The sequence below is a fragment of the Balaenoptera musculus genome, chromosome 10 (genome assembly GCF_009873245.2).
Source record: "Balaenoptera musculus isolate JJ_BM4_2016_0621 chromosome 10, mBalMus1.pri.v3, whole genome shotgun sequence".
In the NCBI taxonomy this organism is placed as follows: Eukaryota; Metazoa; Chordata; class Mammalia; order Artiodactyla; family Balaenopteridae; genus Balaenoptera; species Balaenoptera musculus.
The window spans coordinates 67,527,919-67,555,250 of NC_045794.1; the positions used below are offsets into that span (position 1 = coordinate 67,527,919).

At 36.9% G+C, this 27,332-nt stretch overlaps 1 protein-coding gene across 5 annotated transcripts in view; it reads left to right on the top strand.

Moving 5' to 3' along the window:
• The window catches only part of METTL25 (methyltransferase like 25), a 141,540-nt gene that overhangs the window by 102,046 nt on the left and 12,162 nt on the right, over window positions 1-27,332 (top strand). For 2 of the 5 annotated variants that reach the window (XM_036866171.1, XM_036866173.1), the window contains exon 12: window positions 1,132-1,240. In XM_036866171.1, the coding sequence (XP_036722066.1) occupies window positions 1,132-1,224 (93 nt within the window). In that variant the 3' untranslated portion in view covers window positions 1,225-1,240. Of the gene's footprint in view, window positions 1-1,131; window positions 1,604-6,910; window positions 6,967-27,332 lie in introns of those variants that run through there. The other 3 variants (XM_036866172.1, XM_036866170.1, XM_036866174.1) reach the window with 3 other exon arrangements.

Here is a 27,332-nt window from a genome sequence, read left to right on the forward strand (position 1 = left end):
GTTTTTTTCACAGTCTTATTTGTTTTATCTTTGTTGAATGACCAAAAAATATGATTTTTTTGTTATCTTTGGGAAAAATGTGTTTTTCAGATTCTACTCTAAGCTATGATCAAAATTATGTTTTTGAGCTATTTAAAATTAAGCCCATTTGTGGATTCAGCCTTGTTTCCAGTATAAACTCTTTATTTTAATAATTTTGTTTTATCATATGGAGAGCTTTACTTCTTTTCAGCAAACTACTTGGAACAAATGGATTTTAATAAATGGTATTTTTATGGAGAAAGGCAATTTTTAAATATTTAGATAATTATGTACTTTCCTAAGCTACTAACTAATTCAAAATCACTGGAAACTTTCGGTTCTCAACTTGTTAGGTCACAGAATCAGCCTTATTTTACTAGGTACTCATCATTTCCCTTTCAAAACAATTTCCAGTGACCTAAATAAAATAGGTAGGCAAAACAGTATGCACCAAGTTTAACAGATTGGTAATGAAGTGATAGAAATCATATAATTGTTCATTTTGTTAATATTTTAAATAATATTTTACTATTATAAAAGTAATACACACTTATGTTAGAAAATTTTAAATGAAGAATATAAAGAAGAAAATTAAAAGTAATGATTATCTCACCTTTCAGCATTAGCTATTAAATTATTGATATGTTTTCTAGAGCTTCTAATATATGTTTGTTGCATGTATGTGTATGAGCATATTATTTCTACTTTAATTAAAGTTGGAATCAAATTGTAAATGCAGTTTTGCATCTAATTTGTTTCACTTGTTTTATTTAGAATTTTTCCATCTCATTAAATGTACTACAGAAGATGAATAATGTTTCATCATATAATTTATTTAAGTAATACCCAGTTTTCTCTAGCCACTTCCAGTTTTTCACAGTTGCAGCAAGGAGTAGCCTTGTGGTTCACTCTCTATGCACACCTTTAATTATCTCCTCAACATAAATTCCCGAAGGTGATTTCTAAATGTTAATTTTATTCAACAAAGAATAATTTTCTTTTATATAGTTTGTTTTTCATGTAGTTTTTATATTCCAGTATGTAGTCTAACATCTCTCATTTTTATCTACAACAAGTAGTTGCCTATTTAAATCACTTACCAATTTGCAGGATGATATTGCATGGTCTGCACTTGTGAAGTTGTTTGATCCTGTGAAATCTCCCAGATGTTATGCCATTATTGCGCTGAAGAAGCAGCAGTGATTTCAATTGAAGCAAGGTATTAGATGTATCTGTTTGTGGAATCAATTGCTAATTTTGCTTTTCTAAACATTAATGCCATGTTACGTAAATATTTGAAAAACATTGCAATATATTTTAAATAGGCAATAAAATAATAGCTAACAACAGAATGCCTTAATCCATTTTCCATTGTCAAAGCATACATTAATTTAAAACAAATTAAGAACTCATGAAAATATTATAAAAGGATTTGACCTACATTTCTGAGTTAGTACGTCTATAGGACATTGTAATCTGAGCCTTGTTTCCTGTTCAGTATTTGAGACCCTTGTTATTTGCTGCATATCACATTTTGACTTTTTATCAGCTTAAAATCAGATGAAAGGTATAGGTATAGATACAGTAAAACTAGTTGGTCCTGAAGATCATTAGCATTTTCTTTCACATTTTGGAAGGATTTTTCATGTTATCAGGAGAGAAAAAGGCATGCTTAAATAAGTACCCAGGAAGCAGGCCAGAAATAAAAAGTGCTTAATATAAAGCATATTTTATACTGTGTTTTACTCTAAATTGCATAAGGACATATTCTGTGTCCTTAAAGGAATATGTGTCTTATAATTGAGATATTCACTTTCAGGATTCTTGGGGCTATTTATCTTACTAAAATAAAGGATGGCTTGGCACTTAATGAATCACCTGGTACTCTGTAAAAAACCAATCTAGGAGAAGCAGGAGTGAATAAGAGAAGACCCACACTCTGCCCAGTGTGGTACAGAGTCCTTTCATTAGCAGAAAACCTGAGGTTTCTAATACACACAGAAGAGATGGACAGCTGGGAAAAAGCTTCCTTGATTCTCAGCTAGAGACTGCATAAAATTCTCCCAGAAGAAGAAGTAGCTGCTTTCTTAAATTTTAGAGTCTATACACAGATGAGAATAATTTTTTGCTTTGGGTTGTGATACTGCGTTTGTAGCCAGTATATGTGTGAATGATCAGGTGCTTTGTATACCTAGTACAACACTGGGAAAATTAGCCATTTTTTAAGTTTTTTATGCTGAAAACTTTAAACATGTCCAGAAGTGGAGAGTAGAGTATAATAAATCCCCATGTACTCATCACAAACTTCAGTAATTATAAACATTTTACCAATCTCGTTTCATCAGGGCACACATGAAAGTGCACACAGACACACATTTGCCACCCATACTCACCTTCCCTGGAGAATTTTAAAGTAAATCTCAAGCAATTTGTTATTTCACATAAATACGTAAATATATATTTCTAAGTTAAGGATTTCTTTCCATAATAATCTATTACTTATCCTCATTCACATTTCTGTGATTGGCTCAAAATGTCTTTTATATCAGTTGGTTCAATTCAAAATCAAAACAGGGTTCACACATTTGCATTTGGTTGATGCTTCTCTTTAGGTTGCTTATTTTATTCTATTTTATTTCCTTATATTGTTTGCTATATGAGTATCTATCTCAGGAGCAGAGAACCATTCCAAGCCTACCTTCTTTCCTTTCATAATTTTAACTTCTATGTAAAATTTTAAACTTTTTTTCTGATGCCCAAATATTTATATAACATTCATTTCTCCTTATAATAAAGAAAAAGAAAAGAACCTTATATGGGTAAAGCTCTACTTATATGGGTAAAGAGAAGTGCATTACAAATGTTTTAATACCAAGGAAAGTATGTAGTAACTTCCCAGTGTTTCAAAACATTGTCAGAAATTGCATTTACCAATTAAAGCTTTCCATTTGTTATTAATCAGAGACAAATGTGAGATTCCAGCATCTAATCAACATGAGATGATCTGTACGGTCACACTGAGATGATAACATTTCAGCAGAAAGCAAAGAAATACAATATTTTGGTAGGACTTTATACACGTGAATCCCTGTTGCACTGTTTGTAGACTCATCTCATAAAAACTGCTCTTCGAGAACTCGTTTACAAGTTGAACTAAAGAGTGGTGCATTAGCAGGAGCACCAATTCTGACAATTACCTTCTGGGTGAGTTAAAGCAAGACTCTTAATATCTCAGAGCCTCATTTGTAAAGTAGGGTTTTATTTAATATTTATTTTATAAACATTTATTGAATGCCTACCATGTGTCAGAGATTATGCTAGGTAGGCACTGGCAGTATGGAGACAAACAAGACATGTCCCTGTCCTCAAAGAGTTCAGTGAGGAAGACAATAAAATTACTAATTACAGTAATTAGAACTATAATTACTGAACAGGGCTGAGAGGATCAGGGCATAGGATTCTTTAGGGTATCTTCAAATCAATAGACTTAGGGGGAAGAAGGACTCAGTAATATTAGTACCGTAGTTTAGATTCATGTGGCTTAAGTTGTTTTGTGTCCTTGCCTAAGTCACTTAACTATTTGGTGTGCCTCAGTTTTCTCATCTGTGAAAAATAACGTAAGAATAGAATTTACTCATAAGGTTGTTAAGAGGATTAACGGACTAAATATATGTTATTCAACTCCCCCAAAATATCTCCAGGCACCCTGTTAATCAAGCAAAACTAAGTTTATTAGAATTCTCCTCAGCAATAGAGGAATTCCCCTTGACAGTCTTGACTGTCTCTGAAGGAGGAAGTCAGGAAAGGATATTTATAAGATTTGGAAGTCTGGGCTCAAGGAGCTTAAGGCAGCTTTTTTAAGGTGGAGAACAGACTGGGATTGGGGAAATTTCATGATCTAAGTTTTATGGTTAGTATCTATAGCAAGGTGAGGGTCTTGAACCAAGTCTTGATACGTAAACTGTTGCTTGATAAGTGAACTCTCTGCCAACGAAAGCAGATTGTTTGTCTGAGGTAAATTAATATATGGGAATTTCCTGAAACAAACAATGAAGTTATTTACTGGTTTACAGTCTTATCTTTCCTGGGGAAAGTTTTCTTGCAACAAACAAATAAATCATGTTGAAACAGGTGGTCTCAGTTCTTAGACCCCATAGCTCTGTCATATTGATGCACATGGTTGTGGTTCTCCATGTAAAGCACTTAATTCCTGGCACATAATGCATAATATAAAAGCAATAGTCGTGTTTTTTAAATGTCCTAGAGGGAGAGAAATGGGAACTTATTAATAAGTTAAGACATTGATTTTGTAGGGAAAAAAAATGTGTTCTAGATTCTAATCAGACAGCTTACAAATGGATTTTTAGTGTCCCCATTCAAAATTTGAGGAATTGTCCACATTTAAAAGTGGATTTGATTACTGGATGAAGAACATTACTTTATGCTCAGTAGTATGTTTCACAGCAATTTTGCTTGCTAACATAATCTATCATTTTAAGATTAATATTCATTTTTAGATTAATTTCTAACAGTGATTGCTCCGTATCTGTAGGTATAAATGCTGAGACTTATGCAAAAGACCTCCCACCCTACATGCATCTGATGATTGTTCTTTAATTGGCGTTTCTTGCTACTGTGCATAATAATAATTATTATTATTACCCTCTTTAACATGCATAGTTATTCCAAAGTCTTTGTCATGAGGCATGAGGTTTCATTTTTTCCTAGATGGCTATGAGCTAAATTGACTGCTTTTTTTTAATACATGTTTTTATTTTTTTTTTAACTGAGATATGGTTGGTTTACATATTATATGTTTCAGGTGTACAACATAGTGATTCACAATTTTTAGAGGTTATACTCCATTTATAGTTTTTATAAAATATTGTCTATATTTCCTGTGCTGTATATCCTTGTCGCTTATTTATTTTATACATAGTAGTTTGTACCTCTTAATCCCCTACCCCTATCCTGCTCCTCCTTCCTTCCCTCTCCCCACTCACGACCATTAGCTTGTTTTCTATATCTGTGAGTCTGTTTCTTTTTTGTTATTCTAAACAAAATATAAGCTAGTGAACAAATATTCACTAGTTTGTTTCATTTTTTAGATTCTACATATAATGATAACATATAGTATTTGTCTTTCTCTGTCTGACTTATTTACTAAGCATAATACCCACCAAGTCTATCCATTTTTTTGCAAATGGCAAAATGTCATTCTTTTTGACGGTTGAGTAGTATTCCATTCCATATGTGTGTGTGTGTGTATATACACATATATGTATATGAATAGTACATATATAAATAAATATATGAAATTTCCATATGCTTTATTTTTTTCCTTCCAGTTTTATTGAGATATAATTGACATACAGTACTGTTTAAGTTTAAGGTGTACAGTGTAATTATTTGACTTACATACATCATGAAATGTTTATCACAATAAGTTTAGTGAACATCCATCACCTCATGTAGATACAAAATTAAAGAAAGAAAAAAACATTTTCCTTGTGATAAGAACTTTCAGGATTTACTCTCTTAAAAACTTTCATATATAACATATAGCAATGTTAATTATATTTATGTTGTTCACTATGTTCCCTGTTACTTATTTATCTTATAACTGGCCGTTTGTACCTTTTGACTGCCTTCATCCAATTACCCCTCACCCCATTCCCCTCCTCTTGTAACCACAAACCTGATCTCTTTTTCTATGAGTTTGTTTGTTTTTGTTTGTTTTTAAAGTATAATTTACCTACAGTTAACACTATGTTACTTCCTGTTACACAACATAGTGATTTGATATTTCTATACATTTCAAGATGATCACCGTGATGGCTCCAGTCATTATCTGTCACCATACAAAGATATTGCATAGTTACTTTTTTTTTTTTAATCAGTCATCAATTTTATACACATCAGTGTATACATGTCAATCCCAATCGCCCAATTCAGCACACCACCAGCCCCACCCCTACTTTCGCCCCTTGGTGTCCATACATTTGTTCTCTACATCTGTGTCTCAACTTCTGCCCTGCAAACTGGTTCATCTGTACCATTTTTCTAGGTTCCGCGTACATGCGTTAATATACGATATTTGTTTTTCTCTTTCTGACTTACTTCACTCTGTATGACAGTCTCTAGATTCATCCACATCTCAACAAATGACTCAATTTTGTTCCTTTTTATGGCTGAGTAATATTCCATTGTATATATGTACCACATCTTCTTTATCCATTCGTCTGTCAATGGACACTTAGGTTGCTTCCATGACCTGTCTATTGTAAATAGTGCTGCAATGAACATTGGGGTGCATGTGTCTTTTTGAATTACGGTTTTCTCTGGGTATATGCCCAATAGTGGGATTGCTGGATCATATGGTAATTCTATTTTTAGTTTTTTAAGGAACCTCCATATTGTTCTCCATAGTGTCTGTATCAGTTTACATTCCCACCAACAGTGCAAGAGGGTTCCCTTTTCTCCACACCCTCTCCAGCATTTGTTGTTTGTAGATTTTCTGATGATGCCATTCTAACTGGTGTGAGGTGATACCTCATTGTAGTTTTGATTTGCATTTCTCTAATAATTAGTGATGTTGAGCATCTTTTCATGTGCTTCGTGGCCGTCTGTATGTCTTCTTTGGAGAAATGTCTATTTAGGTCTTCTGCCCATTTTTGGATTGGGGTGTTTGTTTCTTTAATATTGAGCTGCATGAGCTGTTTATATATTTTGGAGATTAATCCTTTGTCTGTTGATTCGTTTGCAAATATTTTCTCCCATTCTGAGGGTTGTCTTTTCGTCTAGCTTATGGTTTCCTTTGCTGTGCAAAAGCTTTGAAGTTTCATTAGGTCCCATTTGTTTATTTTTGTTTTTATTTCCATTACTCTAGGAGGTGGATCAAAAAAGATCTTGCTGTGATTTATGGCAAAGAGTGTTCTTCCGGGGCTTCCCTGGTGGCGCAGTGGTTGAGAATCTGCCTGCCAATGCAGGGTACATGGGTTTGAGCCCTGGTCTGGGAAGATCCCACATGTCACAGAGCAACTGGGCCCGTGAGCCACAACTACTAAGCCTGCGCGTCTGGAGCCTGTGCTCCGCAACAAGAGAGCCCGCAATAGTGAGAGGCCCGCGCACCGCGATGAAGAGTGGTCCCTGCTCGCCACAACTAGATAAAGCCCTCGCACAGAAACGAAGACCCAACACAGCCATAAATAAATAAATAAATTAAAAAAAAAAAAAAGAGAGTGTTCTTCCTAGGTTTTCCTCTAAGAGTTTTATAGTGTCCGGTCTTACATTTAGGTCTCGAATCCATTTTCAGTTTATTTTTGTGTATGGTGTTAGGGAGTATTCTAATTTCATTCTTTTACATGTAGCTGTCCAGTTTTCCCAGGACCACTTATTGAAGAGACTGTCTTTTCTCCATTGTATATCTTTGCCTCCTTTGTCATAGATTAGTTGACCATAGGTGCGTGGGTTTATCTCTGGGCTTTCTATCTTGTTCCATTGATCTATGTTTCTGTTTTTGTGCCAGTACCCTATTGTCTTGATTACTGTAGCTTTGTAGTATAGTCTGAAGTCAGGGAGTCTGCTTCCTCCAGCTCCGTTTTTTTCCCTCAAGACTGCTTTGGCTATTCAGGGTCTTTTGTGTCTCCACACAAATTTTAAGATGATTTGTTCTAGTTCCGTAAAAAATGCCATTGGTAATTTGATAGGGATTGCATTGAATCTGTAGATTGCTTTAGGTAGTATAGTCATTTTCACAATATTGATTCTTCCAATCCAAGAGCATGGTATATCTCTCCATCTGTTGGTATCATGTTTAATTTCTTTCATCAGTGTCTTATAGTTTTCTGCATACAGGTCTTTTGTCTCCCTACGTAGGTTTATTCCTAGGTATTTTATTCTTTTTGTTGCAGTGGTAAATGGGAGTGTTTCCTTAATTTCTCTTTCAGGTTTTTCATCATTGGTGTATAGGAATGCAAGAGATTTCTGTGCATTAATTTTGTATCCTGCAACTTTACCAAATTCATTGATTAGCTCTAGTAGTTTTCTGGTGGCATTTTTAGGATTCTCTGTGTATAGTATCATGTCATCTAAACAGTGACAGTTTTACTTCTTCTTTTCCAATTTGTATTCCTTTTATTTCTTTTTCTTCTCTGATTGCCGTGGCTAGGACTTCCAGAACTATGTTGAATAATAGTGGTGAGAGTGGATATCCTTGTCTCCTTCCTGATCTTAGAGGAAATGCTTTCAGTTTTTCACCATTGAGAATGATGTTTTCTTTGGGTTTGTCATATATGGCCTTTATTATGTTGAGGTAGCTTCCCTCTATGCCCACTTTCTGGAGAGTTTTTATCATAAATGGGTGTTGAATTTTGTCAAAAGCTTTTTCTGCATCTCTTGAGATGATCATATGGTTTTTCTTCTTCAATTTGTTAATATGGTGTATCACATTGATGGATTTGTGTATATTGAAGAATCCTTGCATCCCTGGGATAAATCCCACTTCATCGTGGTGTATGACCCTTTTAATGTGTTGTTGGATTCTGTTTGCTAGTATTTTGTTGAGGATTTTTGCATCTATATTCATCAGTGATATTGGTCTGTAATTTTCTTTTTTTGTAGTGTCTTTTTCTGGTTTTGGTATCAGGGTGATGGTGGCCTCATAGAATGAGTTTGGGAGTGTTCCTTCCTCTGCAATTTTTTGGAAGAGTTTGAGAAGGATGGGTGTTAGCTCTTCTCTAAATGTTTGATAGAATTCACCTGTGAAGCCATCTGTTCCTGGACTTTTGTTTGTTGGAAGATTTTTAATCACAGTTTCAATTTCATTACTTGTGATTGCTCTGTTCATATTTTCTGTTTCTTCCTGGTTCAGTCTTGGAAGGTTATAGCTTTCTAACAATTTGTCCATTTCTTCCAGGTTGTCCATTTTATTGGCATAGAGTTGCTTGTAGTAGTCTCTTAGGATGCTTTGTATTTCTGCGATGTCTCTTGTAACTTCTCCTTTTCATTTCTAATTTTATTGATTTGAGTCCTCTCCCTCTTTTTCTTGATGAGTCTGGCTAATGGCTTATCAATTTTGTTTATCTTCTCAAAGAACCAGCTTTTAGTTTTATTGATCTTTGCTATTGTTTTCTTTGTTTCTATTTCATTTATTTCCGCTCTGATCTTTATGATTTCTTTCCTTCTGCTAACTTTGGGTTTTGTTTGTTCTTCTTTCTCTAGTTCCTTTAGGTGTAAGGTTAGATTGTTTACTTGAGATTTTTCTTGTTTCTTTAGGTAGGCTGGTATAGCTATAAACTTCCCTCTTAGAACTGCTTTTGCTGCATCCCCTAGGTTTTGGATCATCATGTTTTCATTGTCATTTGTCTCTAGGTATTTTTTTATTTCCTCTTTGATTTCTTCAGTGATCTCTTGGTTATTTAGTAACGTATTGTTTAGCTTCCATGTGTTTGTCTTTTTTACGTTTTTTTCCCCTGTAATTCATTTCTAATCTCATAATGTTGTGGTCAAAAAAGATGCTTGATATGATTTCGATTTTCTTAAATTTACTGAGGCTTGATTTGTGACCCAGGATGTGATCTATCCTGGAGAATGTTCCATGCGCACTTGAGAAGAAAGTGTAATCTGCTGTTTTTGGATGGAATGTCCTATAAATATCAATTAAATCTATCTGGTCTATTGTGTCATTTAAAGCTTCTGTTTCCTTATTTATTTTCATTTTGGATGATCTGTCCGTTGGTGTAAGTGAGGTGTTAAACTCCCCCACTATTATTGTGTTACTGTCGATTTCCTCTTTTATAGCTGTTAGCAGTTGCCTTATGTATTGAGGTGCTCCCATGTTGGGTGCATATATATTTATAATTGTTATATCTTCTTCTTGGATTGATCCCTTGATCATTATATAGTGTCCTTCCTTGTCTCTTGTAACATTCTTTATTTTAAAGTCTATTTTATCTGATATGAGTATAGCTACTCCAGCTTTCTTTGGATTTCCATTTGTATGGAATATCTTTTTCCATCCCCTCACTTTCAGTCTGTATGTGTCCCTAGGTCTGAAATGGGTCTTTTGTAGACAGCATATATATGGGTCTTGTTTTTGTATCCATTCAGCAAGCCTGTGTCTTTGGTTGGAGCATTGAATCCATTCACATTTAAGCTAATTATCAATATGTATGTTCCTATGACCATTTTCTTAATTGTTTTGGGTTTGTTTTTGTAGGTCCTTTTCTTCTCTTGTGTTTCCCACTTAGAGAAGTTCCTTTAGCATTTGTTGTAGAGCTGGTTTGGTGGTGCTGAATTCTCTTAGCTTTTGCTTGTCTGTAAAGCTTTTGATTTCTCCATCAAATCTAAATGAGATCCTTGCCAGGTAGAGTAATCTTGGTTGTAGGTTCTTCCCTTTCATCACTTTAAGTATATCATGCCACTCCCTTCTGGCTTGCAGAGTTTCTGCTGAGAAATCAGCTGTTAACCTTATGGGAGTTCCCTTGTATGTTATTTGTCGTTTTTCCCGTGCTGCTTTCAATAATTTTTCTTTGTCTTTATTTTTGCCAATTTGATTACTATGTGTCTCGGTGTGTTTCTCCTTGGGTTTATTCTGTATGGGACTCTCTGTGCTTCCTGGACTTGGGTGGCTATTTCCTTTCGCATGTTAGGGACGTTTTCGACTCTAATCTCTTCAAATATTTTCTCTGGTCCTTTCTCTCTGTCTTCTCCTTCTGGGACCCCTATAATGCGAATGTTGTTGCGTTTAATGTTGTCCCAGAGGTCTCTAAGGCTGTCTTCATTTCTTTTCATTCTTTTTTCTTTAGTCTGTTCCACAGCAGTGAATTCCACCATTCTGTCTTCCAGGTCACTTATCCGTTCTTCTGCCTCAGTTATTCTGCTATTGATTCCTTCTAGTGTAGTCTTCATTTCAGTTATTGTATTGTTCATCTCTGTTTGTTTGTTCTTTAATTCTTCTAGGTCTTTGTTAAACATTTCTTGCATGTTCTCGATCTTTGCCTCCATTCTTATTCCGAGGTCCTGGATCATCTTCACTATCATTATTCTGAATTCTTTTTCTGGAAGGTTGCCTATCTCCACTTCATTTAGTTTTTTTTCTGGGGTTTTATCTTGTTCCTTCATCTGGTGCATAGCCCTCTGCCTTTTCATCTTGTCTATCTTTCTGTGAATATGGTTTTTCTTCCACAGGCTGCAGGATTGTAGTTTTCTTGCTTCTGCTGTGTGCCCTCTGGTGGTTGAGGCTATCTAAGAGGCTTGATGGGAGCCATAGTTACTTTTTTAATTGAAGTATAGTTGATGTACAATGTTGTGTTAATTTCTGCTATACAGCAAAGTGATTCAGTCATACATATATATATATGTATATATGTATATATATATATATATTCTTTTTTATCAATATATTCTCTTCTATTATGGTTTATCACATGATATTGAATATAGTTCCCTGCGCTATACAGTAGGACCTTGTTGTTTATCCATTCTATATATAATAGTTTGCATCTGCTAACCCCAAACTCCCAGTTCATCCCTTCCCCACCCCCCCACCCTTGCCAACCACACTGTACATTTCATACCCATGACTCATTTGTTTGGCAGCTGGAATTTTGTACCTCTTAATCTCCCTCACCTATTTCTCTCCTTCCTTGTCCCTGACCCACTCCCCTCTGGCAACCACCTGTTTGTTGTCTGTATCTATGAGTCTTTTTCTGTTTAGTTATGCTTATTCATTTGTTTTGCTTTCTAGATTCCACATATAAATGAAATCATTCAGTATTTGTCTTTCTCTGTCTGATTTACTTCACTTAACATAATATCCACCAAGTCTATCCATGTTGTTGCAGATGGCAAAATTGCATTCTTTTTTATGGCTGAGTAATATTCCATTGTGTGTGTGTCACATCTTCTGTTTCCATTCATCTCATTCATCTACTGAGGAGCACTTAGGTTGCTTCCATATCTTGCATATCTTGGCTATTGTAAATAATGCTGCAATGAACACAGGGGTGCATTTATCTTTTAAAATTAGTGTTTTTGTTTTCTTCAGATAAATACCCAAGAGTAGAATTGCTGTATCATATGAAGTTCTATTTTTAGTTTTTTAGGGAATGTCCATCTGTTCTCCATAGTGGCTGCACCAATTTACATCCCCACCAACAGTGCACGTGGGTTCCCTTTCCTCCACACCCTCTCCAACATTTGTTACTTGTGTTCTTTTCATTGATAGCCGTTTCTGACAGTTGTGAGGTGATATCTCATTGTGGTTTTGATTTGCATTTCCTTGATGATTGGTGATGTTGAGCATCTTTTCATGTGCCTTTGACCATCTGTATGCCTTCTTTGGAAAAATGTCTATTCAGATCCTCTGCCCATTTTTGATTGGGTTGTTGGTGGTTTTTTTGATGTTGAGTTGTGTAAGTTCTTTGTATATTTTGGATGTTAACCCCTTATTAGATGTATCATTTGCATATATCTTCTCCCATTCAGTAGGTGACCTTTTCATTTTGTTGTTAGTTTCCTTTGCTGTGCAAAAGCCTTTCCATTTGATATTGTCCCATTTGTCTATTTTTGCTTTTGTTTCCTTTGCCTGAGGAGAGATATCCATGAAATATTACTAAGATCAGTGTCAAAGAGCTTACTTCCTATGTTTTCTTTTAGAAGTGTTGTGGTTTCAGGTTTTACATTTAAGTCTTTAATCCATTTTGAATTTATTTTTGTGCATGGTTTAAGAGAGTTGTCCCCTTTGATTGTTTTGCATATAACTGTCCAGTTTTCCCAACACTGTTTGTTGAAGAGACTGCCTTTTCCTCATTGTATATTCTTGCCTCTTTTGTCGGAGATTAATTATCCATAAAAGTGTGGCTTCATTTCTGGACTCTCTATTCTGTTCCATTGATCTATTGTCTGTTTTTTGCCAGCACCGTACTGTTTTGATTACTGTAGCTTTGTAGTATTTGGAATCAGGGAGCGTGATACCCCCAGCTTTGTTGTTCTTTCTCAAGACTGTTTTGGCTTTTCAGGGACTTTTGTGTTTTCATACAAACTTTAGAATTATTTGTCCAAGTTCCGTGAAAAATGCCATTGGTATTTTGATAAGGTCCCATATGCTTTAAATTTAAGAATTATACATCTAAATACTTTTCGAGTCAAAGAAGAAAGTGGAAATCAGAAAACATTTTGAATAATAATGAAAATAATTGAATTGAATTATAATGAAAAAATTATAATTTTTCATTACAGATCATTGTAATTTTCATTACAAATTAGACATCAAAACTTCTAGGATGAGCTAAACCATGATATAAGGAAACACTAGCTGTGAACACATATTAGAAAAGAAAAAGACCGAAAATCAAAAGATTAATAGTTAGTGGAAGAAAAACACACAGAGAGATAATTAACACCTCTAAAAGTTGGTTCTTAGATAACTAATAAAATTGACACAACTCTGAAAGAGTAATCATTTAAAAAAATAAAACAGTTAAATAACTAAGGAATATAAAAGGGAACATCACTATAGATCCTACAAAAATTAGAATGGTAATAAGAATATTATGAACAGCTTTATACTGATAAATTTGAACATTTGTGTAAAAAGGAAATTTTTCTCAAAGAAATGCAATATGCCAAAATTGCCAAAAGAAGAAAAAACATAAATAATCATATAACTGTTATATTGAATCTGCAATTAATCCTCTATTAATTTCCTACATCTCAATAAAAGTACTTTGTGGATGTTAAATGTAATTCAGTTACCTACTATCTTGTTAGTTCGCAACTATGTGACTATAACACTTAAGGTTGGGGAGAAAGATTTAAAAGCTGTTGATAGTTCCTAATCTTCAGGAGTTCATAATCTAGTCATTGAAACACATATGAGAGGCATATGGAAGAGTTAAGAGTTAGATAATGACATTTAGGAGGAGAAGAAGAAAGTGTCTACATAAACACACAATGCTTTACCATGAACTATGTCCTAGATTGTTGACTTCTGTCCCATTCTTCCCCTTAATTATAGTTTCCTTTGGGTTGTTTCTAAATGTGGTCAGTATAATGGCTTGTTTTCGTGGAGGAGAGGACTGTTTAAGAAATAATCTGTTACGTGAAATATGTGCTCTGGTTAACCTGTGACCAAAGGAACTGAAAGTCTCCAAACCTTCCCAGATGATTTGTACTTGGCCAGTGATGCTACTGGCTACACATACGGGAATTTATTAGTTGAGGTATTTATCTCAGTGGATTGCCTCATTAGGTTTGCAGATGTTCTGTCAATGAAAGACTTTTTTTTAATAATTGTAGTGTTTTTATCAGAATTTTCCAATGAACAATCTAGAATAAGAGAGTTAACACATTACAGCACAGACAAAGTAGCGTGTATTTAAAATTCATGGGAGGAAAAGCCTTTAATTTGTACTCAGACAGTTATGATTGAACATGTTGGATTTTAAAAAAATAGAGAAAGTATGCAAATTCCAACCTGAAATTCAACACATTGCTTTCCATTTAGTCAACATGGGATTTGGTGTGCATCAGCTAATCATGTTGAACTAAATGCACATTATTCAGAGTTAGCTGCCCTCTTAGGAAAGAATCCAGTCTTCTAATACTGCCACAACTCTTTTAAGAAAATTAGTTGATGGTGGTTTTCCATCGACCAAACTATACTCAAATAATGTGTTTCAAGGGAAAGATAAAACAATTCCAGATCCATTTGATTATGACAACAGACATCTCTGGTCCTCTGGTGACTTCAGACTATTTCCAATTTTAGTAGACAATATAACTGTGCAGGTAAACCTCTGTGAATAAAGGCATAAGGGACAGATTTTTAAATCATAAAGAAAAAATGTTAGTGCTCTATTTCCACTTTAATCCAAAAGGACACGAACTAAAAATAAAATTGAAGGCAAAGGAGAGGGTTCACTTTTAATGTATAGGATGTTGACCATCTTTTTACGTATGTAAACAATGCCTTTAAAGGCTCCACATTTACATTCATGTTACCAGCTTATACTATGTTTGGGAAGTCATCCCTTCACAGCAGGTTTTACTGTACTGAAGAGTGATATTTAGTAGTTTTGAGGATCAACATTTACAGTGTAAGAACTGAAAGCTTTTGCAAGGTAAATGATTTTCTTGGATAACTTTTCTCTAATTAATAGCAAATGCTGTCCGTTTCTCTTGAAAATAAACAGATCTGAATTTTTTTTTTTAAAGCTTTTTTTTTTTTTTTATTTTTTTGGGGGGTTTATTTTATTTATTTATTTATTTATGGTTGTGTTGGGTCTTCGTTTCTGTGCGAGGGCTTTCTCCAGTTGTGGCAAGTGGGGGCCACTCTTCATCGCGGTGCGTGGGCCTCTCATCATCGCGGCCTCTCCTGTTGCAGAGCACAAGCTCCAGACGCGCAGGCTCAGTAACCGTGGCTCACAGGCCCAGTTGCTCCGTGGCATGTGGGATCCTCCCAGACCAGGGCTCGAATCCGTGTCCCCTGCATCGGCAGGCAGATTCTCAACTACTGCGCCACCAGGGAAGCCCCCAGATCTGAATTTTTTAAAATATGCTTCACATTTTAGATCTCTAGCACAGTTTTAATATCCACTTTTGTTAATGAGATTCTTGGTAATGTGTTTTCCTTCTAATAAATTGGTTTGCAGATGCTTAGAGAAGAAGGATTTCATTAAAATTGCTGCTGTTAATAGCATACCTCCTACCTTTAAGATTAATGAAACAATAGTAAATTCAACCAATATCTCCTTACTGTTCTATTATTATGAAAATTAAAACTTTATATCTCTTGGAGCTTTGTTTAGTTAATAAATAAAGCAGTGTTACACAGCTTCTGAAGGTCATAGTAGCCTGGTGGAGTTACATCAAATACACATTTAATTTATGTCTTGATTTTTAGATTCTAAACTGTCTATAAGATGCAAATGCATAAGAAGGGTAGGATAGCTGTTTGTCAGGGCCAAAATAGAAATGCCGTCTTGGAAAACTAGGAAACAGAGGATGAAATCTCTCTGACTTTTCCAAAAACAGAGTATATGTGTTTCTGATCAAGTAAGACATATAAAGTCCAAAAAAACTTTATTGAACATCTATAAACTGGTGTTTTCACACTTAACCTCAATTCTCAGAACAACAAATTAATTCAATAGCATGTATTAGGGATATAGATTGTTAGTATCAAAACAGTAATATACACCCAAGGAGCAAGCAGTAATACTTGAGAACAGTTCACCCATTTTTCATTCACTCTAGGGTTTAATTATATCTTGAAAGCATAATGATTTCAGTGACCAGTGTCTGCTTACAGACTTCCTTTTTGTTCTTTCCTTTTTGTCTAACCCTGTGATCTCCAGATTTTGGTGGGCAAAAAATTAAGGAGTATAGTACTATATTCAAAACTAAACAAATAGCCATGTAAATGTATTTCTATAAAAATGTGTTCTTACAGGAAACACATTTAAGAGATCTTTCAGCTCACTGTTCATAGATTTAAGAAAAAAAATTCAATGATAAGAATCCCATTGACATTCCAAATACGGTATTTTGTTTTACTGCTTTAGATAATAGATTCATACTTGGCTTTTATTGTCTTGTAAGTATATGCTAAGTTAAAATCAGAACTTTGCAATTTAAAGTTAAAGTGGCAGTCCGAGGCCACTTTTGAAAGAATTGAACACCAATGATAGTGGTTAGTTGTTTTGTTTTGTTTTTATATCTTTATTGGAGTAGAATTGCTTTACAATGTTGTGTTAGTTTCTGCTGTACAACAAAGTGAATCAGCTATATGTATACATATATCCCCATATCCCCTCCCTCTTGCATCTCCCTGCCACCCTCCCTATCCCACCCCTCTAGGTGGTCACAAAGCACCCGAGCTGATCTCCCTGTGCTATGCAGCAGCTTGCCTGCCACTAGCCATCCATTTTACATTTGGTAGTGTATACACGTCAATGCTACTCTCTCACTTCGTCCCAGCTTCCCCTTCCCCGCCCTGTGTCCTCAAGTCCATTCTCTATATCTGCGTATGTATTCCTGCCCCTGACACTAGTTCATCAGTACCGTTTTTTTAGATTCCATATATTTGCGTTAGCATCTGGTATTTTTCTCTTTCTGATTTACTTTACTCTGTATGACAGACTCTAGGTCCATCCGCCTCACTACAAATAACTCAATTTCGTTCCTTTTTATGGCTGAGTAATATTCCATTGTATATATGTGCCAGATAGTGGTTAGTTTTAACTTACTTAGGAAGATCAGTGAAAACCAAGAAGCTTCCTGCCCATGATATTAATTTTAATTTTAAAATAAATCTTGGGACTTCCCTGGTGGCGCAGTGGTTAAGAATCGCCTGCCAATGCAGGGAACTCAGGTTCGAGCCCTGGTCCGGGAAGATCCCACATGCCGCGGAGCAACTAAGCCCGTGCGCCACAACTACTGAGCCTGCGCTCTAGAGCCCGCGAGCCACAACTACTGAAGCCCATGTGCCTAGAGCCTGTGCTCTGCAACAAAGAGAAGCCACCGCAATGAGAAGCCTGCACACTGCAACGAAGAGTAGCCCCCGCTCGCTGCAACTAGACGAAGCCCACGTGCAGCAATGAAGACCCAACGCAGCCAAAATAAATAAATAAATAAAATAAAAAATAAATAAAAATTTAAAATAAATCTTAAGATAATTACTAAAAATAAACCTAAAGATAATTGCCAATTATTAAATATCAACTACTTTGACATTTTATATATCATATATACAAGGGCCACCCCAGAAGAATCAGAGAGGGGGTTTTATAAAGGGGCCTGTAAATGAAATTTGAAAATTCCAAAGAAAATTTTAAAAACAGCTAACCAAAAAGATGACCACACAGCATAATGTTAGGACAATAACATTCCAAAAAGCTGGTGGGCATATAGCAATGCTTAAAACTTCAACATATGAGTTATAGAGTATATTTCTTAGTTATCAGTACTGATCTTTCTGGACACCAGAGTGATAAGTTAAAATTGTAAGAAATTATTCCAGTACGTACTAACACTTCTTTTTACATTGACGTCCACGCCAGTGGCATGCTTCCTTGTCCAAAGATTAGCTTCCAGTCGTAGAAGTAATATGGGAAGCAAAGATTAAGCAGGAGATTCCCTGCATCACTTTTTTTTTCCTCAAGTAAGCTGCGCTTAGAGTCTTATTCCCCGAAATTGCACTCCGCAGACCAACAGCATCAACATCACCTGAGAACTTGTTAAAAATGCAGAATCTCAGTCCCTACCCCAAACCTACTCAGTCAGAATAGGTATTTTAAGAGACCCCCAAGTGCTTAACATTTGAGAAGACAGCCTCTTTAAGGCTCCTCTGAGAGAGTTTTATGCCCAAGAACACAGAAGACCCTGCCAGGTCCCGTAGTGTCTGCTAAGGTGAGGGAGCATGCAAATCCCGAGGGTACTCACTCACAGCCCTGCCCTAAATGGACCACATCTTGCCTCATGCTCGAGAGGTCTGTACCTAAGAATATTAGACCTCCCTCTCTTCAGTCACTGCCAAAGAATAAATACAAAGGAGACCAGAATTTCACAAATCCCTTCTGCCTTCAGCTGACATTTTTTAACAGGCATTACTCCAACAGGACTTGTTAATAAATTTGGGGATTGAATTGTGGGGTTTTTTGCAGCCATTTCTCACAACTGACTAAGGCTATGTCTTTTCAATATAATGTAAAAGATTTAGTTTGTAAGTAAAATTTAAGAATGAAAATGTTCTGTATTATCTGTATATTTACCATAAAACTCTAACTTATGTATATAAATTAGGAACACCTCTTCAAAAGGCCTTCATATCTTTTGGTAGATGCTCCACATTTTATTTCCGTGCTTTTTCTGTTTATCTCTGATTATGGTATCTTCACCCACGCGATCTTTTTCATATTAATAAAGATAGCAGACCCAGTTGGCATTGGAACTTGCATAGAATTTATTTTAAAAATCAAGATACAGTGAATCTATTGAGGCAAACAAATCAGGTTCCTGGGCTAAACCTCAAATTGAGGTTAACATACAAGCTGTCATTTTTACAAATCCATGAAAAATGAATGAGGAATTTGGCTCTCGAATAATATGATCATGCTATTTAAAATCTTTACTTTCTCTCTTTTTGGTTTAAAAAAAATGAAATGAAGAAACTATAGTTAAATTACTCACATTCCCACCACCAAGTAGTTATTTTCAGTCAGTCCAAATGCATTTATTGTTTATATCTGCCTTAACAATCAAACATACCATTTATATCTGCCTCTTTTACCTTAGTATTATGTAAGAAACATTTCCCCATAATTCTACACTGCCTTCATCGTGATCATTTTTAATGACTTAAGAGTCCCATCCTAATGACATATACTCCTATTTACCCATTATTTTATTGTTAGACCTTCCAAACCTCTTGCAATTGTGCCTAAGATGTTGTGAATACATTGAGAGCATATGACATTATTCTCTTCTTCAATAATTAAGCTGTATGACTACATTCCAGAAGGAGGAATTGCTAGTTAAAGGTTGATAATACTATTAGTATATCATATACATTAACTATTTAGGAACTCTGCTTTTTTCAATCCAGGGCCAAATTTGGATTTAGTTCTTTCATAAAAGCTGCCAGCTTGGGAAATCATTGATGGTTAAACATAGAATCCACAGAACAGCTTCATAACAATGAACTGCAAACCCTCAGTAGGCTCCTGCCTAGATATTTGTACATAAAATATAAGGAAACATAGGCAAGCAATCTACTAATGATAGACAGAAATCAATTCAGATAACTGAGGTCTACCATAAGTGTGCCAAATAAATTAAATTCAGGCTACCCTCCAAAACTGCACAACTGACCTGTCACCAAATATAAGAATAAATACAAAGACTTTTCTATGTGCCCCATTTGATATTAATAAAAATAATAATAACCTACAATTTAATCTTTCTTATAACCTCTGTTTTTCTCTTCCCCAAAGAATCCACCTCCAGTGTAGTAAATGCTAAAAGCACATAGTTTAACTGAACTTATGAAACAGAACACAGAAGGCCAATTTAAACAGATGTCATAATCAAAAAATTTTACCCCACTTACATGTATTAGTCTAATAGATGTCAAAATGGCCAGCTGACAGGAAAGAGAAGAAGGAGCCACTTCAGTTATAGATTTCATGAAATCCCCCCCGAGTAGTTCCTCTTATATGCAGTCCAAAGGTGTTGCATAAGCCTCTTTCTGGCAAGTAGGGATACATCATCAATTTCTTTGACAGTTTTGAAAGTCTACTATTCAAATTGCTCTTTCACCATTGCAGTCTCCATGGAAGCTTCCAATATGTTAACATAATTCCAGATTCACTATTCTCAAGTGTGTTGACATCTGAGAGCTCTCTCTGAAGGAGTCTTCTTGAGTAGCCAGATCTGTTTTAAAAATTTTAGAGGTTACTCCAACTTTATATGTCTCTTATATACCTACATACCATTATACAGAGTGTCCTTGGCAACTACTCAAATTTTAAAAGGTTTTTTAAACTCCCAAATGACATGATGGATTATAATAATAATGCCAACTAAATATTTATGAGTGCCTACTCTGCTAGGTGCTGTTCTAAGCACTTTTGTATTTATTAACTTACTTAATCTTTATAGCAATCCTAAGAGGAAGGGACTGTATTATTTCTGCTGCTTTACTGAAGGGAAAATTGAAATACAGAAAGGTCCAGCAACTTGCTCCAAGTTGGAGGAGGCATGGGAATGGTTAAAGTCAAGATTCAAATTCAGGCATCTGGCTTCAGAGTCTAACTGCTTCTAGCCACTACAGATACTGTCTTACTTCTTGATTATTTGAGGGTCTTCTGTGTTGGTCTTAATTATTTGGTTTCCTCTTGAGACAGTCAAGATATTGGTGGGTGCATAATCCTATAAACTTCAAGTAATTGATGATTTCTTGGTTGTCCTGCCTCTAAAGGATAAGGTCTCATAATCTACCAATCAGATGGAACTGTTTTTGCAAAATGGCAGGAAAAATATTTGTTTTTTCTGAGACACCTCTATAAAAAGAGTTTCATATTAAAATGAAGGAAATATGTGTACAACTCTAAAATCATAAGTAAAGTGTTCTTGAATTTTCTGCTCCCAAATAATAATAGATATTTGCTTTATTTTTTTGTACTGGAAAATTAAAGCTGAGAGTTAAATCACTTTTTCCAAAATCATCTAACTAAACTGGGAGGTATGTACTGAAACTCAAAATAAATGACAATTATAGACAATATTCAGAGAAGGCCACTCAGTGACATGTCTGGAACAAGACAGACAAGCCCATTCTCAACATCTCTCTTCTGGCTAACATGTAATTCCAACTTCATAGCAGTGACTACTCTCAACCCACTTTAATCCTCCTGCCTTCTATATTAAAATAAAATAAGACCAGTTATTGAATTTCCCTAGCTTTTTGACAACCTCCAATTCAAAACTGGACCTCATGTTTTAATCCTCCCTACAACCATGCATTACAAGCCCAAATCCTATAAGAAGTTCCTAAAAACTCTCTCTTACTGAGACAACCCCCTGTTCTCCCGGAGTGCGTGCCCCCTGGCTGCGGTCAGCGAAATAAATCTAGTTCGGACTACAGTTTTGTTCTTAGTGCTCTTTGGTTGATGGACTATAAAAGTTTCTAGATTGTTTCTCTAGGTGGAAGGTGGTGCTAAAGTACACTGAAGAGCAATATTGGGGAAAAAACTAAAAATTCCATTTCAGATATGTTGAGTGCAGGATACTTTTGAGAAATTCAAGGAATATTAAAGAAGCAGTGGTCTAAAAGGGTCTGTAGAACAAAGGGAAAGCATGGATACAAATGTAGAAGTTATCAACATATAGATGGAAATTGAAGCTAGAACATGGATGAGATCACTCAGTGCAAAAAGCATAGGGAGAAAAGAATGGAGAAACTAAAACTCCAATATGAAGTTTCTATAGAGAAGTGTGAACAACAAACGTGGCTGTGAAAGCACATCCAGAGAGATAAAGCAGAAAGACAGGAGCAGATCATCATGTGAATCAAGAAGAGGATATTTCAAGGCCTATGGAGTAACCAATGGTTGGAGAATTTGAAAGATCCAGTAAGAAGAGAATGGGAAAATTCCCACTGAAGTCCATCATTGACATTTTTTGTGAGAGATTTTTTCAGAATTTTGATGGAAGCAGAAGCAAGAATAAATGGCCAGGGGTACGTATGAGGCGTGAGCTCAGTGAAGGAAGAAAGAAGGGTTCTTCCAGGAGGAGGGTCAGAGTGATAGTGCTGTAAATAGTGGTTAAAAGAATGGGTTCTAGAGAGAGACTGATAAGAGTTCAAATCCCAGTTGTGTCCCCTCACTAGCTGTGTGACCTTAGTTAGGTACTTAACTTACTTGTGCTTCAGTCTTTTTCCATCTGTCAACTGGGGGACAAACAGTAACCACCTGCAGTTATGAGCAGAAAGAGATCAAGTAATCAGAGATCTTTGTATTATAGTAACGTCTCTCAATAAGGACAAGCAACAATTATTGCAAAAAACATGATGAGAGCATGACTCATTAGGGGCTTTGAAAGTTGTTTAATGTGATGGTGAGTATGGAGATAAGATCAGACAGGTTGACAGGGTCCTAGGCGGGAAGCCATGAATGGCATGCAAAGAGATACATTTCCTCTCAAGGCATAAAAGGTCTCATTGAGGGAGGAGTTTAGGAAGAGAGTGATGTGATTATAGTTCTATTTTAGAAAAATCGCTCTGACTGTATAGCCTACAGGATGGATTGGAGTAGAATCAAGCTGAAGGCCAGGGCAACAGTTAGGCCCCATTTCAAAACCTAAATGAAAAGAGATAATGCCTTGATTAGGGCAGAGGAAAGTAGAAATGGAAAAGAAAAAAGTTAAGTCAAGGAGGTTAAAATTATCATGACTTGGTTACTGATTCTATATTGTAGGTGAGACAGAATGAAGTCTAGGATAGTCACCCTTCACCTCCCCTCAAGTTTCTAGCATGGGTGACTAGCTGAGTAGCACAGCCATTTACTGAGGAAGAAAGTCTAAGAAGGAACAAAGGTCTAAGGGGTTGCTTGGGAATTAGGGGTTGCTTATTGTTCAATTTTGGTTATGCTGTGTCTGTGAAATACCCACATGTTGAAGATATCCAATATGCAACCTAGAACCCATAGGAAACTTTGAGCTCAAGATCTATTAATGGTTGTTTAAATCATGGCTGTTCAAGGGGTTACTGAGGAAGAATATCTAGAGAGAGAAGAGTATTGAAAAAAAATGTTATTCAGAGAGATTATCTAGGAAAATAACATTAGTTGACAACAGACAAATGTTAAATCTTCTTGGGAATTTGGCAGAAGACAAATGATGGCAACTGCTATAGCCAGCTAACATCCAGCTTCTTTTATTCAACAGTGGAGAATTTACGATGAGACAGAGAGTGGGGACCAGGGAGAAGGCTAACCCCTCTCTCCTCCACTCAGCCTCCCAGCCTCTCCTCATGGTCCATGTGATGTGAGAACATTAGCATCCGGCACTGGAGAGATTGGCAAGTGGCTCCTTGAGAGTTAACCAAGCTTCAGGGTGGTAGGTGTTTGGTGAATAAGGTGATAGTATAGGGTCGTTGGTTTTCTCTAAACAAGGTTTTCCAGAAGCCCTCGGTGGAAAGGATCACAGCAATGGGAGAATGAGTGAGAAGGGGGAAGAGCACAGTAGGTTACATGTAAGAGCGTGAGTGGACAAGATGATGGATGGTGCATGTGTTTTGTCCACTTAGGAAGGATGGCCAGGTGAAGGCATGTAGTTCCAAGCTTTTGGTAATTCAAACAGAGGCCGTGAGAGGCCACTGATGGTCACTTTCTGTCTCTGCGCATGAGAATTACCTCATCCCAGGCAGTAGATGTTGCACACTTAGCCCAAGTCAAACCCTTTGCCTTACTTTTTTGCCTGGTGAGCTCTGCTCACGTTTCACAACCCATCTGAAATATCACCTTCTCAGGAAAAACCAGGACTCTCGTTGAGCACATAATGGATATTGGCAGGATATTAATTAGTGGGAAAATGATCACACTAAAATAATAATAATAACATTGAGCCTTGAGTTGGGAAGCCTATGTTCTATTCCTGGTTTTGCCACCAAGTATGTGACCCTGGGCAAGTTACTTCACCTCTTCAGGTCTCAGTTCCTTTATTTACACAATGAGAGAGTTTATATAATGAGAGTCAATGAGAGAATTTACATAATGAGAGTCAGTGAGTTCTGTGATACCATGGCCATCGACAGGTTGAGGGGCAGAATGCAGACTGGGTGGGCTGCCCCAGAATGCTGGTAGGGCTGGCAGAAACCCCTGCTAATAGATCAGCATTACAGATCATTCCAAAGAAAGCTATAACATAAAGCAAGCCTACTAGCAGCCTGGCTTTCCTTGGTGTGCTGCCCTCAACAGCAGAGCCTGCTCAGTCTTAAAGGACCAGGACAGTTACCCTACTTTGGATTCTCTATGGGATCTGTTTAGGATATCTCAGAATCTGCAGGATCATTCAATTATCAGTTAACTCTTAGGGAGGAGAGGAGAAGTGAAGGAGTGAAGGGAGTGAAGGGGGAAAGGCTTTGCAGAGTGAACTTCAGTGCCCTTTGCCAACCTCTTACCTTTCCTACAATTTACCCACATCACTTCTCCTTCCCTCCCTCCCACAGTCTCATTTAAAGGGATCCCTTCTCCTTTTTCTAAGGGTAGTTCTGTTATCTGTGTTCATAGGTCCAAACCCACTGCTCTAGTACAGAACAAGGGCAAATAACTAAATAATGATCATATGTTTGAGAAGGAAAAAAAAGGACAACCACCACTAGACTCTGTCCTGTATCAACATCACCCCCCTTCCTTTATATTATAAAGTTTGAGGTAGAGATCCTGATTAAGGGGGAGCCACAGCTCTATGTCTCCAATTCCTTCCCTCATTCACTGCCAACTCAACAGCAACCAGATCCCTCCCCCCATCCCAGCAACTGGCATCCACATCACCAGATCCACAGGATACTTTCTTGACTATACTACAGTGTCTGCCATTGTTGAGGAATCCCTTCCGTAAACTTTCTAAAACTACAGATATCATTCAGCCTAACTAACCACATTTTTTTCTCCTTGCCCATATCTCCTGTCAAAGGGGTGAACACAGACAGCCATGTTTTATACCCAGGACTCTCGGGACCGCAGGTGATGGAAGCATGAGTACACACCTGGTCAAGGCAACCTAGATCCTTGATGTGACCTGAAGAAAAGTTAGACCTATCAGATTCTCCCTTTCTCAGGAGTTTGAAATAGACAAAGTATGGGGTGGAAGTTAAAAAGTCGTGGTATATAAAGAGATTGTAGGGGCAGTGTTTGACCACGTGAAGCCAAAGTTATGAGGGTCAGAAACTATGAATGAGCAGAGAAAGAGGTCATTAGAGAGAAGAGATAAAGCCAATACACAGAGAGAAACAGGATGGCCGTAAGATTCAGGGAGATGGAGAGAACATCTGACCCCCAAGAGTTGCTTCCCAGAAGCCAAAAGAGCCACTGCTCCTAGACTGTTCTCCTTCCACTATCTGTTCTCTCTCTGCCTTCTTTGAAGCCTCTTCTCTATTTGTCCTTTAACTACTATTAGTCTTTTCCATTGAAGGCTCTGTCCTTGGGGCCTTTTTCATTCTACACACTTTCCATGGGACATGGTTCTGGCTTCCAAAAGGACCTGTATCTGATGACGCTCAGATCTGAGTTTCTAGGCTACCTCTCTCTCCTGAGCTCTAGACCTGTTTATTCATCTGCCTGATGGCCACCGCCACTACCATGGGCATTCCACCAGCACTTCAAAATCTACATGTCGAAAATTAAACTTCCGGTCAAACCTACTCTTCCGCTAAAACTCCTTTTCAGTGAAGTAAACTTTCAGCTGAAAACTATAATCACCCTAGACTTCTCTCTCCTTCCAATCCATTGGAACATTAAGACATGTTCATTCAACCTCCTACCTTTCTCCTCACTGCCTCTCCTCTCCAGTCCCACTGCTACAAAGTTCAGAGCCTCGTAACTGCCCTTTGGTTTCCTTGGCATCAGTCTCCTACCCCTGCTCATAACTCTTCTGTGGTTTTCCAGTCTTCTGACAGGAAAATCCAAACTCTTAAGCAGGGCGTCCAAATCTTCCATGATGCTTCCCTTGCCTACTTCATTTGTATAGTCTTTCTCTGCACTCCATCTAACCCCAGTTTCAAATGATCCAGACTTGCTGCAACTCCCACGGCATCTCAAGTGTTGCCTCCATCTGGACTTTGCTCTCACCGATCCTTCTTCCAGAAGGCTAGCATCCCTTTCTCTTCCTGCCAACCCTTTCCTGTGTTGTCCTTCAGTATTTATGAGCCTGCCCCCCACATTTAAATACTCTTCTTTTATTATGCCCCAGTGGTACTCCGCACAGATGACTGTGACAGCATCAATATCACTTTATCGCGCTTAATTTTAAAATGTTTGTATTCCTCTATTTGACCTAGAAGGGCAGGAAATCTATCATTTTTACTATTTGTCCTGTGCCTAGCAGTGAAAGCATTCAGAGCATGCTGGAGAGGAAAGGAAGGAAATGAATACACTGATCCTCCAGGGGGAAGGAAACTAGCCTATCCTCTGAGAGAAACGAATAATGCCCAGTAAGTGAAGCCATGAAATTTTATGGTCATAATTTAAAATGTCCTCCAAAAAGAAAATAAACAAAAAAACAAAAAAAACCCCTCTCCTACAGAGGGCAAGAAAGAGCACCATCCTCTTCCTCAGAAAGTATAATATCACTTCAGCAACTGGAAGCAGGAACCCCTCAAAGATAGGCAGCCTGTTTCCCATAAGGATAACTGAGCAAGATGAAGCAATTTCCTCAAGTAAACAGAAACCCTCAAAAATATAAAGATTTTTCATCTACACCCCTACCTTACCAAGATGTGTGGGTGGCATTTGCTCCATTTAGACCCTGGTAAACAAAGTGAAAAATAGAGCCCATCACAAAGGAACAGTCCCAGTGCCCCAGCAGACACAGGCAGGAAAGGCTCTGTCCCAGCTGTTAACAGTGCCGGAGAGTCAGTTAGTCCCTCACTAGCCGAGCAGCCCCTGCTGCTGGCCGGCTGAGGAGAGGCTTGAGGGAACGTGTCTTCATAATAATCTCTGCTTAGGATGTAATAAATGGCTCATTTAATCCAGGTGGGAGAAGACCTCTACTCCTCTAGACTGGGTCCCGTGGGCTGAAGTGCTGAAGGA